The sequence below is a fragment of the Galeopterus variegatus genome, unplaced genomic scaffold (genome assembly GCF_000696425.1).
Source record: "Galeopterus variegatus unplaced genomic scaffold, G_variegatus-3.0.2 Scaffold601, whole genome shotgun sequence".
NCBI classification, from domain to species: Eukaryota; Metazoa; Chordata; class Mammalia; order Dermoptera; family Cynocephalidae; genus Galeopterus; species Galeopterus variegatus.
Window position 1 is genome coordinate 242,411 of NW_007726712.1, and position 21,696 is coordinate 264,106.

General features: G+C 39.2%; 1 protein-coding gene across 1 annotated transcript in view; it reads right to left on the bottom strand.

The window, feature by feature from the left end:
- Positions 1-21,696, bottom strand: part of PTPLB (protein tyrosine phosphatase-like (proline instead of catalytic arginine), member b) — a 90,276-nt gene that overhangs the window by 5,337 nt on the left and 63,243 nt on the right. Inside the window, exons 6-7 of the mRNA XM_008570429.1 lie at positions 4,593-4,714; positions 3,013-3,191 (exon numbers count right to left, since the gene is read on the bottom strand). Coding sequence (XP_008568651.1) covers positions 3,013-3,191; positions 4,593-4,714 — 301 coding nt within the window. The remainder of the gene's footprint in view (positions 1-3,012; positions 3,192-4,592; positions 4,715-21,696) is intronic.

Here is a 21,696-nt window from a genome sequence, read left to right on the forward strand (position 1 = left end):
CCCCCCCTCAAAGTTTTTCTCACCCTTTTTTTACCCCCCCCCCCAAAACCAATTTTCCCCATTTTTTTTTTTTTTTTTTTTTTTTTTTTTTTTTTTAAAGATGACCGGTAAGGGGATCTTAACCCTTGACTTGGTGTTGTCAGCACCACGCTCACCCAGTGAGCGAACCGGCCACCCCTATATGGGATCCGAACCCGGGGCCTTGGTGTTATCAGCACCACTCTCCCGAGTGAGCCACGGGCCGGCCCAAATTTTCACCAATTTTGGGAGGAAAATGTAAACAGGACTTAGACATCTGCAGACACTGTATTATACCGATACTGTACATAACTGCAACTGAAGCAGAACAGGAGAGGAGCACCTTGCCAGGGACTCCAGAGAACCCCAATACGAGAAAATTCCTGGGGCCGGGAACCACAATTTGGGCTGCATGTGCAACAATGCAACAGTGCATCAGAACCATAAAGAAAAGGTGTTACTGTATATAATAAATGTGTATCATCAACTTCCCATTAAAGAAGATTAAAAAAACCCTAAGTTGTAGAAAGAAAACCAAATTTGGTAAAGGACACTGCATGTCAACAGCAACCTTTCCTAATTCTGCATTTTCTTCTTATAAATACAAAGCTTTGGAAAGTTGGAAATGTGCAGTTGGCTAGAGCAAACTGTACAAACTGGTCTCAATATTAACAAACTGAGCTACTGAAAATATCCAAGGCGTCTGGCTCAGGCCAGGAGCACGGTGAGTGCCAGCAGACACAATGGTGATTTGCTGCAAGACAGGGTCTGGGCTGCCATCTTAAACTGGGTAGGGAGTCAGGGATCTGGAGGGAACTTTTTAATCTTTATTTGAAATCTACCCTTTTTGTTGGCCTACAAGAGTTAAGCTGCCTTAAAAAAGGAAATTATAGTAGACTTTAACAAAGCCAAGTTCTCTTACCAACAGGAGGCTAAGACTGGATGAAAGGGGAAGGAACTGAGGTAAAAAAGCAGACTTCTGTTGGGAGGAGAGACCTGCCCTACTCTCTAAAAGACAGCTAGTCCTGAGGTCTGTGTTTTCTCTCTGTCTTTCTCAAGGCCAAGAAGACAAATGCCACAGAACTGGGTTTGTTTCCCTCCAGGAATCCTGTTACCACAGAAGGGCTGCCTGTGCTTGACCAGGCTCTTTTGCTAAATCAAGTGGTCAGCAGGGAGAGGCACAAGGTGTGGCACAGGTCAGGCCAGCAGGTACACACAGAATAAGGTTGCTTGGGGAGTTGTTCCTTACACAGGCTGGAAATCTTGTAGGAATTCTGTGGCAGGGACCCATAGATTTTTTCAGTGTGGAGACATCTTCTTATGGGTTTGATTTCATGGTAACCTCCCTGTGTCTTTCCCAGTTATCCAATACAGTACATGTCTCCTATTCATTGAAAAACTGTGTTGAATTTAAATATACCCTGTGGTGCCCACTGGAAAAACATGTGTTACTCTGAGTGTGGTAAAACTGCAACTGCAAAATGTTGCTCTAGAAGGTGGAAAATGAAACTAAAGGAACAACATTAGGAAGGTGAAAAACTATTAATTTTTATTACTTAAATTTTTAGACTCTTCCACATATATCTTTTGTTTGAAAATCAACTACTTTTTACACTTGGAGAGAAACAGCCTTTAGCCACTATGGTTCTAGCACTAAAGAGGAGGACTTGATAATGAATAGAGTTGAAAATGAATCACGAAGCAGAACTACATCCAAGAATTTCTCCAAGATAAATGTTCACATGAAATCCGGATGTAGTTTTTTTTCACAATGCATGAAATGCAATTTTCCCCAGAGGGACACAAACGTGCTGCTTATGACTGTTAGAATGATTCATTCAGATAATGCTGTGGGCTGAAGAAAAATCCAACCCTGTCTGAATTTAACCTGGGGTTTAGGGGAGAATATAGTATCCCTTATGGACTAAAATAAGATTCAGAGTTACAATGGCTATGGAAATAGCTAAGAGAAGAAACAGTAACATTACATGTCCTTGAATATAATAAAATCCTTCTGGTATGTAAAAATCAATCATAGATTTAACATAGGATTCAACTGAATATCCAAATCCGAGAAAAGGACTACAGTCCTCATCCTCAGCAAACAGAACTCACCTCATAGAAACTTCAAACATGTCGTTTTCTCTGTCACTGAGTAAGCTGAAAGGCACATTTGATTATCGATATTTTTTTGTGTGTGTGACCGGCAACGGATCGCAACCCTCAGTGTCGCGCCCGTACCGGACCGGGACCAGCAACGGGATCGCAACCCTCGGTGTTGCACCCGCACCTCGCTCAGCCAGTGAGCAGCCTCCGGTCTGTATGTGGGATCCGAACCCTCGGGCGGGAGCGCCGCCGCACTCCCAAGTGGCGCACTGTAGCAGTGCACCACCGGGCCGGCCCTGATTATCGACATATTTAAACCTTTAGCAGTACTACTAAAATGACTGGAAACCATCCTGAAGAGAATGTTATGTCCCATTCATATGGCTTTAGTGCTCAAGAAGAAAATGAGAAATATAGAAAAAATAATAATCTATTTTTACTTTGTTATTTTTTCTAGTTAACTACTGATTCCTTTAAAATGAAGTGACTATTTTGATATAGTAAAAAATGCAGAAATCTTTTTACAATGTTTGTCAATGCCATAATAAGCAGCTCTCAAGAGACAAAAATAAAATCAAGGTAAGGTCTTTAATGGCTTTTTGTTTTTCACTCAGCACTTTCCCCCACTATATACTCACTGTTTTAAACCCACACACAGAAAAGGGTTGCATTTTGGCAGCTCTACTGAGAAGGGCTCATCTTTATTCAATTATTACCAGAGAAAATTCCCTTTGACAGTCAGCATTCAATAAAAACCAAAGCATTCCCAATAAATTAGATTTACGTTTACTTGTATATGGTGCAAAAACAATTGAAAACATTTAACTCTAGTTATTGTAGAGTCAAATTTTAAAACATAAATAAATATATGCATAACTGTTTACTTACTTGGAATGTAGGAGATCATTATCAGAATTAGGAATGCATAGTAGTCAAAGGAGAAATTGTATTTGTTAGGCAAACTGATGGAGTACAGGCTGGCCTGTCTGACAAAGGGCAGAGCTGCATATATTGTGAGCAGTTCTCCAGACACTCCCATCGGGTACAGCACAATGAAAAGTGTATACCTAAAACAAAACAAAATATTCATTTCTGAGGCTCAGAGCTAGTGTTAGCAGAAAGACGCACTACCACCCTTCTTATCAGCACTGACCTTTTAGAAAGCGATTTGTCTATAACTCTTCAAAATAACTCCCTCAAATAACTAAGGTGGGGCTGGCGAGTTAGCTCAGTTGGTTAGAGCGCAGCCTTATAACCACAAGGTCATGGGTTTGGATCCCTGTACGAGCCGGCCCACGCACACACAAAAATAAGTAAGGTGATGCCAAATACTAATAAAGTAGGAGCACTGAGTCATGGCTTATATTGAAGGGTCCTGCCCTGTGGGCTAAGCAGGGTGGGGTTGGGGGATTCAGAAGGGTTTAGAGTAGCAGGTAGAGAAATGTTAGAAGATGTTGTCTAGGAATTCATACAACATACCAACATACACCCAATCTTGTATGGTCTGTGAACTGAAAAAAATACCACATCAAACGTGTGTATACTGCTAATTTTCAAATGTCTGTACATGCTATAGTAAAAAATGAAATATTGCTAATTTAAAAAAACATTTAAAAATTCATAATAGCTTTTGGTCATCATGTAATCTTTCAATCAAAAAAACTCCACAATTACAATTAATATAACATGGAAGGATCCACACAATTTTTTTCTTCCCCTTTCCAAATAAAAGTGTTTATTGCAAAAAAAAAAAAAAAGAGGGCATACTCACACTTGAAAAACAATTTGATTATGTCCCTAACATTATCACTAAACTCATAAATTGCGTAGGAACCCGTTTTCCTTATGAAATAACGCATTTCGGGCCCAAGAACAATTTGGGTTCTTCTGCTTTGTCACTCCCTCCAACAGTCTTTTCCAACTCAGAAAACTGCTCGCAACTGTCTCAGGGATTAGTTAAGATAAACAGATGAACTATCAGCCTTTTATCCAATTCATAATGAATATTACTGGTAAAAAACATCAAAGCAAAGTAAAACTGATAAGCTAAAGCTGCCGTGTAATGTTTGTTTTTAACTAAAAATTAATTTAAAAATCACAGTTTCTTGGCAAAATTTTGAGGAGAACTGGACTTGGTCCAAAAAAACATCATAATGGCAGAAGCTCATCAGTAAAATTTGATATGGACAAAAAAGGGATGTTACATCAAATTTCTATTGAATAATTTAACTGAAAAGAATTGATCCTAATAAAAATAACAAAATATAAACATTTAAAAAACTGTTTCTATTAATCAAAATTAAGCAAAGACATTTTATCTTGATGAAATCTACAGACCAGATTTCTACCCAATTCCTGTCTCCTACAATTCTACTTTTAAAAACTTGGAGGAAATATTTAGGCAATAAAGGGCAAATGCAGTGACGGATGATTTCAAAAGGTAGTCTTCATTCCATGTACATTTTTACCTGGCCCATTTGATGAGGTAAGGCAGATGGTTTAATAGACTGAATGTATAAAAGGAGTAACGGATAATCTCCGTGATGGTCCAGGCAATAACAAACAGGAGGACACTGTCTTCACTCTGTACCTGAAGGAAAAGGGAGACAAAAGCAAGCACGTAACAAACAGTCAGGAAGAAGTGCTCACATTGTGCGGCACCCCTGCAGAGCTGGGGGCTGACGCAAGTCGATACAGCCACTGGTCTCTCTCCTCCATGGCCATGGCACGGCACAGGAGCCTGCCAAGTAAAGGGACATGTGCCTATGAGAACAGTTGTGTGCGGCCAGGTGATAAGGAGCAAGTGGGAAGGAGCTCAGCTTACTGACAAGTAAGAGCAGCAGGGAAATGAGATGAGCTGTAGCCCACAGGAAGAAACAAACATGACGAATGAGTTCCTGCACATCGGCTGCTGGCCTGATGGGGACAATGTGCACTAATGCTGGCAGGAGTCAAGAGCAGTTAGGTAAGGAGGGTGGGAGGGCAAATTGGTGGAAGGCTTGAGATCCATTACCGAGAATTTTAATTTGATTTGCATGACAACTGAGAATCCAAGGAAATTACAAAGAAGGGGAATGTAATAATTAAAGCCCAGTTAGTTGAAGATGAGGCTAATTCACTGGGTAGGATGAATTCAAGTGAGGGAAGAGCTGGTGACCATTTAGCAGGCAGGGCCCATTTCTTCTCTCCCACTGGTGACTTCTTCCCTGAGACTAGGACCCTGATTTAAATCCTCAACGATTATAGAAGCTTCCATGCTGGTCACAGGAGGCAACCAGAGCCAGAAGAGCTTTGAAATTCCCCACCTCCTCTGAAGTTGTTTTAATGCAAAAACCCACAAATTTTTAAAAGAGCCCCTTAGGTGTTTTTTAAAGATGTTCTCTTGCATGGAAACTTATTGCTGTGGCATTAACTTTCATCACCTCCCCCATCCCACCCCAGCTGGGTTTATAATGATCTTTTGTGCTTGAAAACCAATAACAGGAAACTACCTTGCACCCCAATTCACTTTAGTTTCCTCGCACCCCAAACAGTCCTCAAGTCAGATGTGAATAAGAAATCCTACTAGGTAAACTGATCATGTCTCAACTACAAGATGAACTTTCTGTCTCACTCCTAATACCTAACACAACAAAGGTACGGCATTCTAGTCTCCACTTTTGCTTCTTTCCATCTGCAATGCTGATCACTTTTAGCACTTATATTCTTCCTCAGAAAGTGTACATGAAGAGCAATCCACCTACCCATTGAAATAAGTAGTCATTTACATACCTATTAAGTAAATCGCTCTGACAGAGAAGTTCATAAATGCATAGTTACTATTCTCTAAAAATAATAAGAATTTATACTGTCAAGAGCAAGAGCACTTTTTATTTTCCGAGTGCTCTTATATTAGCCAAAGTAAAGCAAAAGCTTAACACCTCTAAAGCTTTCATGTTTAGATTTTTCAGTTTGTCTCTAAATCCTTGCTTAAAACTATCTATACTAAAATATAATTTCAGAGCATACTTTGCTTTTTGGTGTATTTTGTAATCCTCCTCATCTTAAGGAGATACGTTTTTATAGCTATGGGCTGAAGCCTTGCCTAAAAATCTCTGGGTTACAACAGGATGTTTTTCTAACATTTTGTACTGTAATCATCTTGAAAGCAGGTAGTGTGTTTTTATTCATCTTTTGATTTCCAAAAGCACTTTGTGCTTTTCACAAGTAGAAGCTCAGTACATATTTGTGAAGCAAACAAATTAAATTTTAATCAGGTCACTCCAAGACTCAGTTCTGTTCCTTTGGTGGCTCATATTAGTTTCTGTATAGTCTTGGCGGCCTTCAAATAGACAGGTAAAAAACAAACAAACCTCCCACTTTGACCCAGCCTAGAGGTTGATTATTTGATTCACCACAATCCCCATCCTCCAAGTTAGACCTTAAACAAAAGAACTATAACAAACTCAGACTCAGGCTAAATGTGAAAGCTCCCAGAGTCCAGCTGTGAAGACCAGGTCATTAAAAAAAAGGCTGCTGATGGGGGAAATGACCATTTTGTGCAAAATGATAACTTCAGATAAACAGAAAATGCAACATTTTTATCAACAAGGAACTTGGATAAAGTCAGAGATCAACCTGATCTGTAGATAATTATCTAATAACACAAAATGGGGGCAAAATGTAATGAATGAGTTAAAATCAGTAAGATCTTGCACAGATACATGTACATTCATTTCATTAGCAACATTCACAATAATCAAAATGTGAAAGCAACACAAATATCCACTGATGGATGCACGGATAAGCAAAATGTGGTATGTACATACAGTGGGATATTATTCAGCCTTAAAAAGGAAGGAAATTATGACACGTGCTATAATATGGATGAACCTTGAGGACATTATGCTAAGTGAAGCAGGCCAGTCACAAAAGGACAAATACTGTATGATTCTACTTATATGCAAGTACCTAGAATAGTCAAATTTCATAGGGACATAAAGTAGAGACAGAAGCTTGCCAGGAGCTGGGGTGGGGAAAAATAGGGAACTATTATTTAAACAATATGGAGTTTCGGTTTGGGAAGATGAAAAAAGTTCTGGAGATAAATGATAATGATTATACAACAATGGGAATGTACTTAATGCAACTGAACTGTATACTTACAAATGATTAAGATGTTAAATTTTTTGTATATTTTACCACAATAAAAAAATTTTTTAAAACTCCAGTAAAATCAAATTTAATAGGGCTAAATGTAAAGTTATATATGATTCAGCAACCACAAAATCACTCTAGTACAGAATGGAGAAGACCCGACTTATAAAACCAAGAGATTTGGACTTTGGGGTGAAGCTCAAACTTCACAGCAGCCAACAGGATGTGAGGTGGCTGTTAAACAAAAGCCAGTATTCAGCCACATTGATAGTCCCTTCCCTATGACTACATTCTAAACAGATTAGATCCCACCTAGGCATCAGTCTGTTATAAGATCTCCTAAACTAACAGAGCTTACCTTGGAAAAGAGGATAAGTATGCTAAAATATATAAAAGGATACCATGCACAAGAGGCATATGGACAGGAGACTAATGGATAAAATTAGCAGGGAATAAAATGCCCAGTTCAAAATAAGAAAAACCATAGTTGACTAATAAAATAGGCCACCTCGCAAAGCTATGAGCTCCCGGGCCCTGGACATTTTCAAACCAAGACTGCCCAGAAGAGTCCTACAAAGGATGGATGGCTGAGCTGCACAGGAGCCAAAAATGGGCTTCTGGCCACTGCTCTTTGGGAAGGTGTGTGCATGTGACTCTACATGGAAAAGGAATGAAACTCTGTCTGATACTAACTTCCTTGAATGAGCTGAAATTTTTTTTGTTGGGGGAAAAATGGGTAGAGATTTTAATAGTACTTCTTAAAAATAATATTCCTTTATCAAAGATGGCAGTAGAAGAGAGAATAACTGTAAAGATTTCCTGTCATTACTGATTGCTGAGTATGGGAAAAGAATGGGAATAATTCTCTGGCTATCCGTTCCCCCCACCTTGGTAAGGTCTTCAATGGTCCATGTCTCATCATTTGGCTCCTCAGCCCCGACAGGTCTGGACACAAGGGATGTGCAGAATCAATGCCCCTTAAATTGGATAATAATATATTTTTCTTTTTCAAAACCAAGAGTTAGAAATATTTTTCTAACAAGTGGGGAGCCTCTTTTTCTACTAAGGGCAAAAGAACAGAGAAAAAGAATCATTTGTTATCTTCACAGGAGTAAACAAACAAAAGCCAGTTTAGCTTTGGAGGGTTTTTTAAGAGGCAAAGGACTAGGATTATAAAAAATTACAACTCAGCTACTTTTTGAATTAGAAACATACAATTTTATTAATTGTCAAGAATAAAAGGTTTAATATGTGCACACAAAGAATTGCATGCAAATGTTCATAGCAGTGTTATTCATAATAGCTGAAAAGTAAAAACTCAAAAATCCACCAGCTGGTTAGTAAACAAAATGTGATGTATATCTACACAACAGAACAGTACTTACAACATAAAGGAAAGAAATATCGACACATGCTACAACATAGATGAACCTCAAAAACATTATACTGAGTGAAAGAAGCCAAGTGCAAATAACCACACATTACATGATTTCATTTATATGAAATGTTAAGAAAAGGCAAATCTAGAGACAGAAAGTGCATTAGTGGTTGCCAGGAGTTGGGAGTGGGAATTAACTATAAAAGGGCACAAGAGATCATATTGTGGTGATGGAAATGTTTTAAAACTAGATTATGATGATGGTTGCACAACTTAACAAATTTACTAAAAAGCATTGAGTTGTACACTTAAAAATGGATGAATTTTATAAATTATAACTCCAGGGACGGCCCGGTGGCGCACTCTGTAGAGTGCGGCACTTGGGAGTGCGGCGGCGCTCCCGCCGAGGGTTTGGATCCCATATAGAGACCGGTCCGCTCACTGGTTGAGCGCGGTGCGGGCGCGACACCGAGGGTTGCAATCCCGTTGCCAGTCACGGTATGGGCGCGACACTGAGGGTTGTGATCCCGTTACCGGTCACGAAAAAAAGACAAAAAAAAAAAAAGAAGAAGAAGAAAAATAAATAAATAAATAAATTATAACTCCATAAAGTTGTTTTTTTAAAAAAAAGAATAAGAGATTTGCTTTAAATACCCATTATTACCTTTTAAGGGAAAAAGGGACATATAGGGCAAAGAGGGGAAGGGAGAGAATGGGGGATTTATCAAGGTTTACGAAGGAGAAGAGGGAGATGAAAGGGCAGATTTAGGTCAGGTTGCCAAAAATGTCTTAAAACCATGTTTGAAAGTTGTATATTGGGGCCGGCCCGGTGGCGCACTGGATAGTGTGCCGCTTGGGAAGTGCGGCGGCGCTCCCGCCCGAGGGTTCGGATCCCACATACGGACCGGTTCCCGCTCACTGGCTGATCGAGGCACGGGAGCAACGCCGAGGGTTGCGATCCCGTTGCCGGTCCCGGTCCGGTACGGGCGCAACACCTACTGAAAGGAAACTAGGGACGTGCCATCTCAATTTTCTTGTATAGGAACGCCACTGAGTTTTCAGCATATGTGACATCGCATTGAAGATGGGCCAAGACACCTTGTCAACCACTCACAAACTCTGTAATTTGGTAGAGACATATGTAATTAATTTTGTTCTGTTCCTGATGTATCTGGAACTTAATCATGTTGATATCCTTGAAGTCTCTGATATTGACCCACTATACTCTTGGTGGGTAAAATTTGAGAGGCGTGGGCACGGGCAGCCCTTCGCGTTAAATCTTCCTTTGCCTGGTACAGTGAGCTATGTATTGGATACTCCATGCTGCAGACAGCAGGTTTCCACCCCCTGCTCTAAAGCAAGGGAGGAGGCGGCTGGGTGTAGGCGGCTTGTGTAATTTAGCCAAGGGAGTTTACATAGAAATTCAAGCTGGAGAAACAAATGGGTGCAAGAGAAAAACCTTTACACACAAATAGCATCATATGTTTGACTTTAAAAGGCACAGGGAGTATCAGTACATGAAAAGCTGTCATTTTTATTACATTCAAAGAAAAACAGATGGTGCCACATAAGAAAATCACTATTGTAGAGACCCTATTCTTCTTAGCACTTTGAAACCCATTGCTTACCACTCTAGGTATCTCAAAGAAATCCCTTGACCAGGCTTTATTATTTCCTCTTCTTAATAGTTCTTTCATTTGGGAAGAGAAGAGACTTTGGTAAAATCTAAGAATGTAGAACTAGAGTTTGCTCTTGGAAAAACTGCGATGAGTATGTTTGTCTTAGTCTGCTCAGGCTGCCATAACAAAATACAATAGACTGGGTGGCTTAAACAACACAAGTTTATTTTCTCACAGTTCTGGAGGATGGAAGTCTGAGATCAGGGTGGCAGCATGGTCGGCTTTTGCTGAAGGCCCTCTTCCTGACTTGCAGATGGCCACTTTCTCCATGTATTCCCACATGTGTCGGCGGGTGGGGGAGCTCACTCTATCTCTTCTTATAAGGGCACTAATCCTTCATGACCACATCTAAACTTAATTATCCCCCAAAGGCCACATCCCCAAATACAGTAGTCCCTCCTCATACATGGTATTGCTTTTCACTGTTTGAGTAACCTTTGGTCAATTGCGGTCTGAAAATATTAAATGGAAAATTTCAGAAATAAACAATTCATAAGTTGTAAATTGCACACTGTTCTGAGTAGTGTGGTGAAACCTCACTCCGCCCTGCTCCATCCAGCCTGGGACGTGAATCATCCCTTTGTCTAGCATATTCATGCAGTCTTCACTATCCGCCCATCCCATCGGTGATCACATTAACTGTCAAGGTATTGCAGTGCTTGTTTCAAGTAACTTCCTTATTTTACTTAATAATGGCCCCAAGTGCAAGAGCAGCGATGCTGGCAATTCAGATATGCCAAAGAGAAGCCAGAAAGTGTTTCCTTCAAGTGAAAAAGTGGAAGTTCTCAACAGAATAAGGAAGGAAAAAGAATTGTATGCTGAGCTTGCCAAGATCTATGGTAAGAATGAAGCTTCTATCTGTGAAACTGTGAAGAAGGAAAAAGAAATTCATGCTACTTTTGCTGTCGCACCTCAAACTGCAAAAGTTACAACCACAGTGCACGATAACTGCTGGGTTAGGATGGAAAAGGCATTAAATTTGTGCATGGCAGACAGGAACAGAAATGTGTTTCTACTGGCGGCAACTGGGTTCGGTACTCTGTGTGGTTTTAGGCATCCACGGGGGTCTTGGAATGCATCCCCTGTGGATGAGGGGGACTAATGCACCACTACATTGGGGGTTGAGGCTTCAACATAAATTTGTGGGGGTCCACAGCAATGCTCTAGACCAGGTGTTGACAAACTTTTTCTGTAAAGTGCTAGAGAGTTAGTAACTTAGGCTTGTACCATACGTGGCCATTGTCGCACATTCATCTTTGCTGGTTTTAACACCCTTTAAAAATGTAAAAACTATACAAATTGCAGGCTAGATTTGACCCCTAAGCCAACCCTTGTTCTAGATTTATCTAACCCCCTCCCCAACTTTCCCTTCCTATGACCTCCTTACCACACACATGTCACTCTAGCCTTCCTCTGACAGACTGTGTGTATGAGGGGGAGCGGAGTCAATATGTCTATAACCAATGGACGCACCCTTGTAAGAACATGCAGAGGCAAGTTTTTCATATTATATCATCTAAAAATCTCAGTAATCTCTTTGTATGTGTGCTAAAATATACATAACATAAAATTTACCATTTTAACCATTTTTAAGTGTATGATTCATTGGCATTAAGTACACTTACCATATTGTGCAACCATCACTATCCATTTCCAGAACTATTTCATCATCCCAAACAGAAACTTTTTTTTTTTTTTTTTTTTTGTGGCTGGCTGAGAAACTCTTTTCCCCATTAAACAACAACTCCCCACTTCTCCTTCCCCCTAGCCCTGGCTCCTGGTAACCACTATTCTACTTTCTGTCTCTAAGTACCTTATGTAAGTAGAATCATTCAGTACATGTCCTTCTCTGTCTGGCTTATTTTGTTTGGTTTATTTCGTTTAGCATAATGTTTTCAAGGTTTGTCAATGCTGTAGCATGTGTCAGAATTTTCTTCCTTTTTGTTTGTTTCTGTTTTTTTGGTGGCTGGCTGGTATAGGGATCAAACCCTGGACCTTTAGTGTTACCAGTACCATGCTCTAACCAACTGAGCCAACCCACCAGCCCAGAACTTCCTTCCTTTTTAAGGCTGAATAATATATTTAACATATTTCACTGTGTAAATACATTTTGTTTATTGATTAATCTGTAGGTGGACATGTGGATTGTTTCTACCTTTCTGGCTATTACGAATAATGCTGCTATGAACAGTGGTGTGCAAGTATGTTTGAGTACCGGCTTTCAATTCTTTTGGATATATACTTAGGAGTGGAATTGACAGATCATATGTTTAGCTTTTTGAGGAACTGCAAAACTGTTTTCCACAGCAGCTGTACCATTTTACATTCCAACCAAAGATGCATATGAATTCCAATTTCTCTACTATTTGCTGTGTTTTGCTTCTATTTTGTTTTTAATAATAGCCATCCCAATGAGTGTAAAGTGATATCTCATTGTGGCTTTGATTTGTACCTCCCTAATAACTAGCAATGTTGAGCATCTTTTCATGTGCTTATTGGCCATTTGTATATCTTCTTCTTTTAATAGTTGTTTATATTTTGTTTGTTTGTTTTTCCTGCTGATGGCTGGTAAGGGGATCTGAACCCTTGATGTTGGTGTTACCAGGCCAAGCTCTAACCAACTGAGCTAACCGGTCAGCCCATTTGTATATCTTCTAAGAAATATCTATTCAAGTGCTTTGTCCATTTTTAATTGGGTTGTTTGTTTTTTAAGTAATCTCTTTTTAAAATTATGACGACAACAGCAGTACAAATTATTATATCTAATATTTCTGAGCTCTTAATATATGCCAAACGTATGTTTACCTGTATTTCCTCATTGAATCCCCATTTTACAGATGAGGAAAGTGAAGCTTATAGAATTTGAACCCAGGTCTGTGCCCCTAAACAGTTCTGACTTTTCTTGTTGGACTTCAGGACTCTCACACACACACAACACGCGTGCACACACACACACATGCACGCACAATGTTGTCATAGGGAGAACAACTCTCTCATGAAACCCAGAACATTTCAAAGGAATCCTATACAAGAAGAGCCTGGAGAACAGATAAGTTAAATGTGATGATTACCTAGTGTCAATAAAGCCATTAGTTCTCCAATAAGTGTAGGCCACCTCAGAAAAGGGAATATAGAATGGGATTTGGACACTAAAGCGACTGAGTAGAAGAGGCTCACTGAAAAGAATTGAGCAAAGTATGAAAAGTTACAGGTCACTGGTGTACAGAGGTATCTTTAATATGTCCATAAAATGACTTCCAATTGTGAATTAACTAACCCAAGACAGAAACAAACCCTAATGAATTCCTTAAAATTAATGTGAGTCTTCTTACATGAGCCATGTTTTGGTAATAATCTTCATTTCTTATTTTGTTTTAGCTCTGTTTTACTTCCTGTATTTAACTTATTGTCAAGACCCCTAAAAATCTATCTCTCAAGTTTCGCTTTTCTATCTCTGCTATACAGAAATTAAAACACAAAATGTGATTTTAATTCAAAATAAAAACAAACGCATGAACACAAAAATAAAAAAGAAAATGAGAAAAAAATAAAGAATGAAATAACTTACTAGGCAAGCTTCTGGTCTTCCAGAGATCATCCCAATCATCTCAAACGTGTCTTTGGGTAGGTCTGAAGACTCACCTAAGATTCACCTTTTCCCCTTCCCTGTGTGGAGGAGCTGGTGTGGTGGCTGAAAACCTGAGGATGTGAGGCCCTGGATGCTGAGGACATGGACAGGTGAGGAAAGCCTGGTAAGCTACACACAGGTATGAACCAGAAGCTGGCAGTTGAGGATGGGGCGGTGAGGGAGAGACATAGAGGTGACAGGTGGAAGAGATGGCCAGTGTGGCTGAGAAATCAGTTACGTGGAGTAAACAAGTAAACTGAGCAAACAAATCATTATATTAAGAAAAATGGTCTTCTTGCTTTTGGAAGATTTTTTACAAACATGGAAGGGAGAATGCTAGAAAGAACACTGAGGTATTAGACTGCAGTTGGAGAAATCAATACCAACTCATGATTTATATATACAAGGGTACTTCAAAAAGTTTGTGGAAAAATAGAATAAAAGATAATATGAAATATTTCCATGAACTTTTTGAAGCACCCTTGTATATACACACGTGCACACACATATATGTATAACCATATAAATAGATGTATATATGTATGAATATATATGTGTATATGTGTGTGTGTACATACATCTATGCATGCCCTGACTTTCTGTACTGAGAGAGTCTAGAAGCAATGACATCTCTGTGGCAATGAGCAACAAACTTCCCAGATCTTGGTTCCTAAATACCATCCTCCACTAAAAGGAACCAAGGCTCCTTGGCAAAATGGCTGATTCGAGAGCTGGGCAAGGGAAGTACAAGATGAGTCTGGAAATTTCTTCGTGACAGAAAATAAGGAAATGATCAATGAATGATGGAGGTAAGTCACCAAGACCAGGAGAAAGGTCTCTCACTGGCCAAATCACAAACAATTTTAGCATCAAAATAAATTTAGTAGATTATAGCCCACTGAATTATACAGGAATTCATGAGTCCAAAATCATGTAAATAAAATAAATGGGAGAAAGGGAAAGCTACTTCTTACAGTAGAATGCCAACTAATATGTGCAAAAGAAATGACAGAAATAGACAACCACCATTTGGTAACCATCACAGAGGTGGCTGATACAGACAGGAGTCGTTCCCACAAAATACTCATGAGTAAAAAGGGGAAGACGGTGAGCTGAAGGTGGAAGAACTTGGCAGACACTAACAGAAGCAGGTGATCAAGGTCAGCATCAGCAGGGCTGGGATGGGCAGTCATGGCATGTCTCCTGAGAAGAGCATGGCATCATCTCTCTGGTGTTCCTGCCAAGAATACAGGGCTTGAATGCTTACGAGGGAACACTGGATGGATCCAGGTTGAGGGTCTACCCTGCAGAACTTAAGGCCTGTACTCTTTAAAACTGACATGAGAAGTGGGGCAAGACTGAGGAATTCTTCCAGACTGAAAGAGTCAGAAGAGACCCAACAACAAAACATAACATGTATGTGGCAGGAATACCATAGCCACCATGTGCTTCCTTCTCCCATGTATCCTGTGCGTAGCACAACACCCGAAGCACAGAAGACACTGATTAAATACTTGTCATTCCAGAAAGGGGGAAAAAAGACATTGTTTGGACAGGTAGTGAAATGTGAATGGGGTCTGGGGATTAGGTGGCAGTGTTGTATAAAGGTTGATATCCAGATTTGGAGGGTTGTACAAAGGTCATGTAGGAGAGTATCTGAAACACATACTTAAGTATTTAGGGGTGACCAGACATCATGTATAGCTTGCTCTCAAGTTCAGAAAGAGACACATGGTAACAGGTATGTAAACACAGGGAGAACAGGCGATGGAACAAATACAGTGAAATGCCAACACTTAGGGAATCTGAGGGAAGGGAATACGGGAGTTCTTTGTATTCTTCTGGCAAGTTTTTTGTAAGTTTGAAACTATTTCAAAATAAATTACTTTCTAAAAATCAACTAAATACTAAGAAACTACACTGAGGATTAGAACCAAATACAATTATCATCTCGTCTCTAGACATATCATTTTGGATGTTAGGCCTCAGAATTTGCTGGAAGGGGTGGGCCATATAACCATCATAAGCACATTTACAACAAAATATATCAATAAGGGTACACTAATAGAGGGTAACCTGAGAAGGAATAACAGATTTAATGCTGACCCTCAATTTGCATCAGCATTATTATTGTCTTAGAGCATAAATACCCCAAGGACAGGTCCACAAACTTGCTTTGCAGAAGGGCTAGCTTAGTTATAAGTCAAAAGCAAGTTCTTAATAAATGCTTTACATTAGGATAATAATGATGATTAAGATAATGATAGCTCCCTTTAGCAGGACTAATTACTCCTTAAGTATGATAAAAAGTAATTATGCATAAATTTCCACCAGCTAACTGTGAAACTATTTTAATAAGTATAAAGAGCACACTCATTCCTATGTGAAAAGTCAATTATATCTTTGTTGTAAACCTCAGGACACAGAAAAGAATTCAAAATAGTCGTACAGAAATTTGTCACTAAAAATTTTTGAAAAGATTAGGTTACATTATAGCTAATAGGTAACTAACATTTATTGAGCACTTACTAAGTGCCAGGCACTGTTCTAAGTGCTTTATGTATTAACTCACTGAATCCCCTAGATTACTCCAGCAGGGTAACAACTGGGCCCAGGAGACTGACACAGCTCCTTATGAACTGGAACAGGCTAGTGCAGCCCCTCAAATTGGGGCAACTGAAGCATGACAAGTGGTCACAGCACTCTGTCCTCCATCTGCCTTATCAGTTTTCCCACTATACAGTATTTGCTGTCTGCTTGGTTCTCCTTGACTCCTACTAGGCTGCAAGCCCTATGAAGGCAGCAACCAAGTTTCTCTTTTTCTCACCTATCTAGTGTTTAGCACAATATCTGGAGCACAGATGATATTTAATAAATATTTGTTGAGTAAAGAAATAACAGATGGTGGCCCACCTGCAGTCTGAGCCTGCACGTTCTCTAACTTGGTTGGAACAGCCTTGGGTGGGAGGGCAGCTCCCTAAGGAGAGCAAGGCTGAGGACTATAGTGCTGCTGCCTGGTTGGTGATGTCAGCCGGGGATTGGTCTGAAGAACAGGACAATGCTGACGACAATCTTGGTCCTTTCTCTAAACTGATAAATCTTTTTTGAACAAGAATGCAACTAATTTAGATATCTATTTAAAAGGAATTTCAACACTGATAAGAAATAGATTGAAATGTAATATATATTAACATGGTGGCTTTAAAAAAAGATGTTTGGATTAGTATTAGTCTTTTCAAATGACAATTTCATGTATAAAGTGCCCTTTATGATTTAGTATTTATTAAAAATCAATGATAGGGTAAACGGTAAACAGACCAGAAAATACTACTTCTTTTTTATGGAAAATATGAATTACAAAAAATGTCAATATTCTTCCCCTTTAAAGAAGAGAAAAAATGTGCAACTATCTATATAGATTTTTTTTTTCTAAAGTACAGTGACAAAGGACGCTGGTTAAAAATTCTTACCATTACAACACAAAAAGGACTATTTTTTTGATGTGGATAATAGCCTAGTTAAATGTTTTGGCCTACCAAAATACTTTTAGTCATGAACTCAACTTTTCTGAACATGCAGTGAGAAAAATGTATCAGCTTGCAGTCAACAAGCAATGCATGATCAGTACTGAACTTATGACAAAGCCAGACAATCAGATCTGAATGCTCACGTGTTCCTGTAAGTTCAACTTGAATGCTTACTATGTGTCCAGCCTATTTTGTGGAAAACATAAAGAAAGGTGATAGGCACCTCAACAAGCTTAGCTAGTCACTACAACTGGCCTCTTCTCCAATCAAGTGCAACTGTGGAATCAGACCTCCAGACTTCCTGACTGCATGTCACTTATCCTCTGAGCCTCAGCTTCCTCATATGTAAACTGGAGATATTTAATTAGAAAAACATATTAAGTGCTTAGGAGAGTGCTTGCCATTTAATAAACAGCAGTTACTAATATTATTCTATGAAAGGAAAAATTCAACACTATTTATTGAATTCCTAGTATCTATGTTAGTCACTACTGGGACTTGGTACAACCTGGTGGCTAACTCTTAGGCTTAATTACCAAGAAAATGGTTTTGTGGTGTTGTCTTGCTTTTTGTTGCTTAAGTATTGTTTAAAAAATGTGGGCTGGTTGGTTAGCTCAGTTGGTTAGAGCACAGCCTTATAACACCAAAGTCACAGGTTCAGATCCTTGTAGCAACCAGCTGCCAAAAAAAGAAAGAAAGAAAGAAATGCCATCTCTCCCTCTATATGAAGGTTAACACACATCTACAGTTCTGGATGTCTAAGGATCTGATCAGCTGGCCTTTCCCAATATTCTTCCTCAGTCCTGTTCGATTCTCTCACCACCAAAGAGGATGTTCTTTCTTTGTTTTTGTTTTTTGTTTTTTGTGTTTTTGTTGTTGTTGTTGTTGTTTTTTGACTGGCAAGGGGATCGTAACCCCTGGCTTGGAGTTGTCTGCACCATGCTCAGCCAGTGAGTGCACCGGCCATCCCTATATAGGATCTGAACCCGCGGCCTCAGTGCTATCAGCGCCGCACTCTCCCGAGTGAGCCACGGGACCGGCCCAAAGAGGATGTTCTTAACTGAAAAGGTTTCATGCAACAATCACCTTCGACCCAACTCAAGCATGAGAATTGCATCAGAATGGGATATTTAGTCTGAACCTTGATCATATGTATCTAATCCAGCCTAGGTATCCTATGAAGTACCAGTCATTTAACTACAGCAACGATAGCCTCAGTATTGCCACCAACAGGTTACTGTGGCCCCAAGGGAAGAGCTGGGGCATAATCACCCCCCAGTGTGCCCACAAATCTCCAAATGCAGTATCCCAAATGTGCCTACCCAACACTCCAGAGGCGAGAGGATTTACCATTGTCCGAAAAGTAACTGAAATGTCAAAAGAACATGAAACTGGCAATGTATATTGTGAAATGTCATGGTTCTTTTTGTTTTGTGACTCTGTGACACAAGTTGAGTATTCCTTATCCAAAATGCTTGAGACCAGAAGCATTTTGGATTTTGGGTTTTTTCAGACTTTGGGATATTTACAGAATACATACTGGTTGATTATCCCTAATTTGAAAATCTGAAATCCAAAATGCTCCAATGAGCATTTCCTTTGAGTATCATGCTGGTCCTCAAAAAACTTCGGATGTTGGACCATATTAGATTTCAGATTTTCAGATTAGGGATGCTCAACCTGTGATTGCAAAAATTTCAGAAGACAGAAAATAAAAATAAAGGCTATGAACATCATCTCCTGGAGCAGAAATATTAAGACGGTGTCTAACGGTCCTGGTCCGCCAATGTTCCGTTTGGGCTTGTATAGTACTTTAAAGATATTTGAACCAGTTTTTGAAAACTGGGAGATTTAACATTTCATTTTATTTTATTTTTTTATTATTATCTTTTTTTTTTAAAAAGATGACCGGTAAGGGGATCTTAACCCTTGACTTGGTGTTGTCAGCACCACGCTCACCCAGTGAGCTAACCGGCCATCCGTATATGGGATCCGAACCCGTGGCCTTGGTGTTATCAGCACCGCACTCTCCCGAGTGAGCCATGGGCCGGCCCATTAACATTTTAAAAATATGGATTTCTGCCTTTTCTTCAAAAAAAATCAGACTGCATAACACTGGATTTATCTGGCAATCAGTAGCTGAGGCGCACACTGCCTCATCTTATGAGAGGCATGCACACGCCAGTCACCATGTTTTTCTAGAACTTTCTTTTAAAACTCATTTGTGGGACAGACTTCCACTGCCAGTTGATAACCTCTGCTACAGAGAGCAAAGTGCTACACAAATGTAACAAAACATGTTTGAAAAACTCTAAAGTTTAAAAAGCTATAGTGTCATTAAAAATTCTGATTAGTTTTTACACTTGAGGCTCTGAACAAGGCTTTGAGGCAATGACCTTGACAAAAGGTTCCTTAAACGTGACCCAACAAGACAGCACAAACATGGAAGGTAAAAGAGATGCACAATTTTCAGGTTTTGGGTTATTCTGGTAATAAGCCAGAGCAAAATGAGGTAAAAGGGAGAAGATGCCAAAACTTGTCCTGTTAAAAACAAATATTAATGGCTGCAATCTGAAAAAACCAGAAGTTAAAACTCTTCAATGTATCAAGCCTAATAATTAGTTTTTCTCCCCCTCTAAAACGCAAAGCATGCCCTCCGCGTGCATACACACACATCCACACATGGACACCAAGTCATATCTTACAAATTCCAGAAGTGCACCAGGGTTTTACTCCAGCCTTGAAAAGGGTCCTCTCTGGAAAATGCAGACAACTTAGTAATATGCTTAAAGTTTTCCTTGATGCATCACAGCTTGTAGTGAGACCTTCTGATTAGAGGGCTTCTTGATATGGATAAGTTAAAAAAGGTTACTGTACCCTCTTACCTGAAGAAACAAAAATATACTTTATGTATATTTCATAGGAGCAGGGGGATGGGAGAGGATTTCTTCAGGTTCTCCTGTGGTCTTTAAGATTTTCAATAAGACCAGTTACCTCACTGCATTCACTATGTAGAACTACCAGGAGGGTGAAGGTTCCAGTATTGTTGTTAAGTTATGTGTTTTCAATTAAACAATCTAATATCCCATACTTGTGCTTCAAAATAAATATATTTTGAAAAAGCTACAGTATATAAAAGACTGCTTTGGCAAAGCAGCAGGTAATAAGCGATAATTCCTCTTCCCACACATTAAAAGTTTTAAAATGAATATTAATCAATGTTTTAAAAAAAGCCACTCATTGTACCGAGGAGCACATCTGTTTAAAAGCACTTTGTAGATAATAATTTTTAACTTTTCTTGGCTTTGCTGACATACTTTAGCACTGCTCACGACGCATGCCAATCATTTTACTTTCAGTGTGAAATGAGAATCTTCACACTCACTGGGATAATAATGCTGACTGTACTCCAATGGCATCTTTTAACTCAAGCAGGAGAGAAAAGGCAAGTGAAATGGTTTTCAACAAGGACGAACCTAGGACTTGTTATCATGGTGAATCCAAAGTAGAGGCCAAGTGGCAGGCCTCTCAGAGGTGAGGCCTGTATGGCCCCATGAATCACCATCTATTCGACTGCTGCCTGTGCAATGGATGAGGAGGATACCAAAAACACCATTTCCCACACCCACAATCAGGAATTTTATAACAATCTAATCTAGAGAACTAAAAAAAATCCCTTGATTTAAAGAACACAGCAGACCAAGTATACCTTATAAATTTTCTTTTTTTGACTGTTTCTTTAAAAATAATCAGTCATTCACACACACATTTATTTCATGCGATAAAATATATGAAAACCTAACTGACTAAAATCAAGACAATGGTAAATAATGTCACACTAAATGGCTACAGCTGCGCTGGCCAGTAAGGCAACTTCCAGTCACATGTGGCTATTTAAAATAAAAACTAAATTAAAAGTCAGCTCCTCAGGCATATTAAACACATTTCAAAAGTATTCGGTGTGTTCACATATAACTAGTAGCTACTGTACTGAACAGCAGAGATATATAGAATATTTCCATCATAATCAAAAGTTCTATAGGGCAGTGCTGGGATAGAGGAAATATCCAAAAGAAACTCAGAAGAAAAATGTTGGTAACCAATACCTTTTCATCACTATATAGTACTAAAAAGTTTCTTTTTTTGGCTTGAAATAAACAGTCTAATAAACATCTTAATTTCACTTTTTTTTTTTTTTTTTTTTTTTTTTTTTTTTTTTTTTTT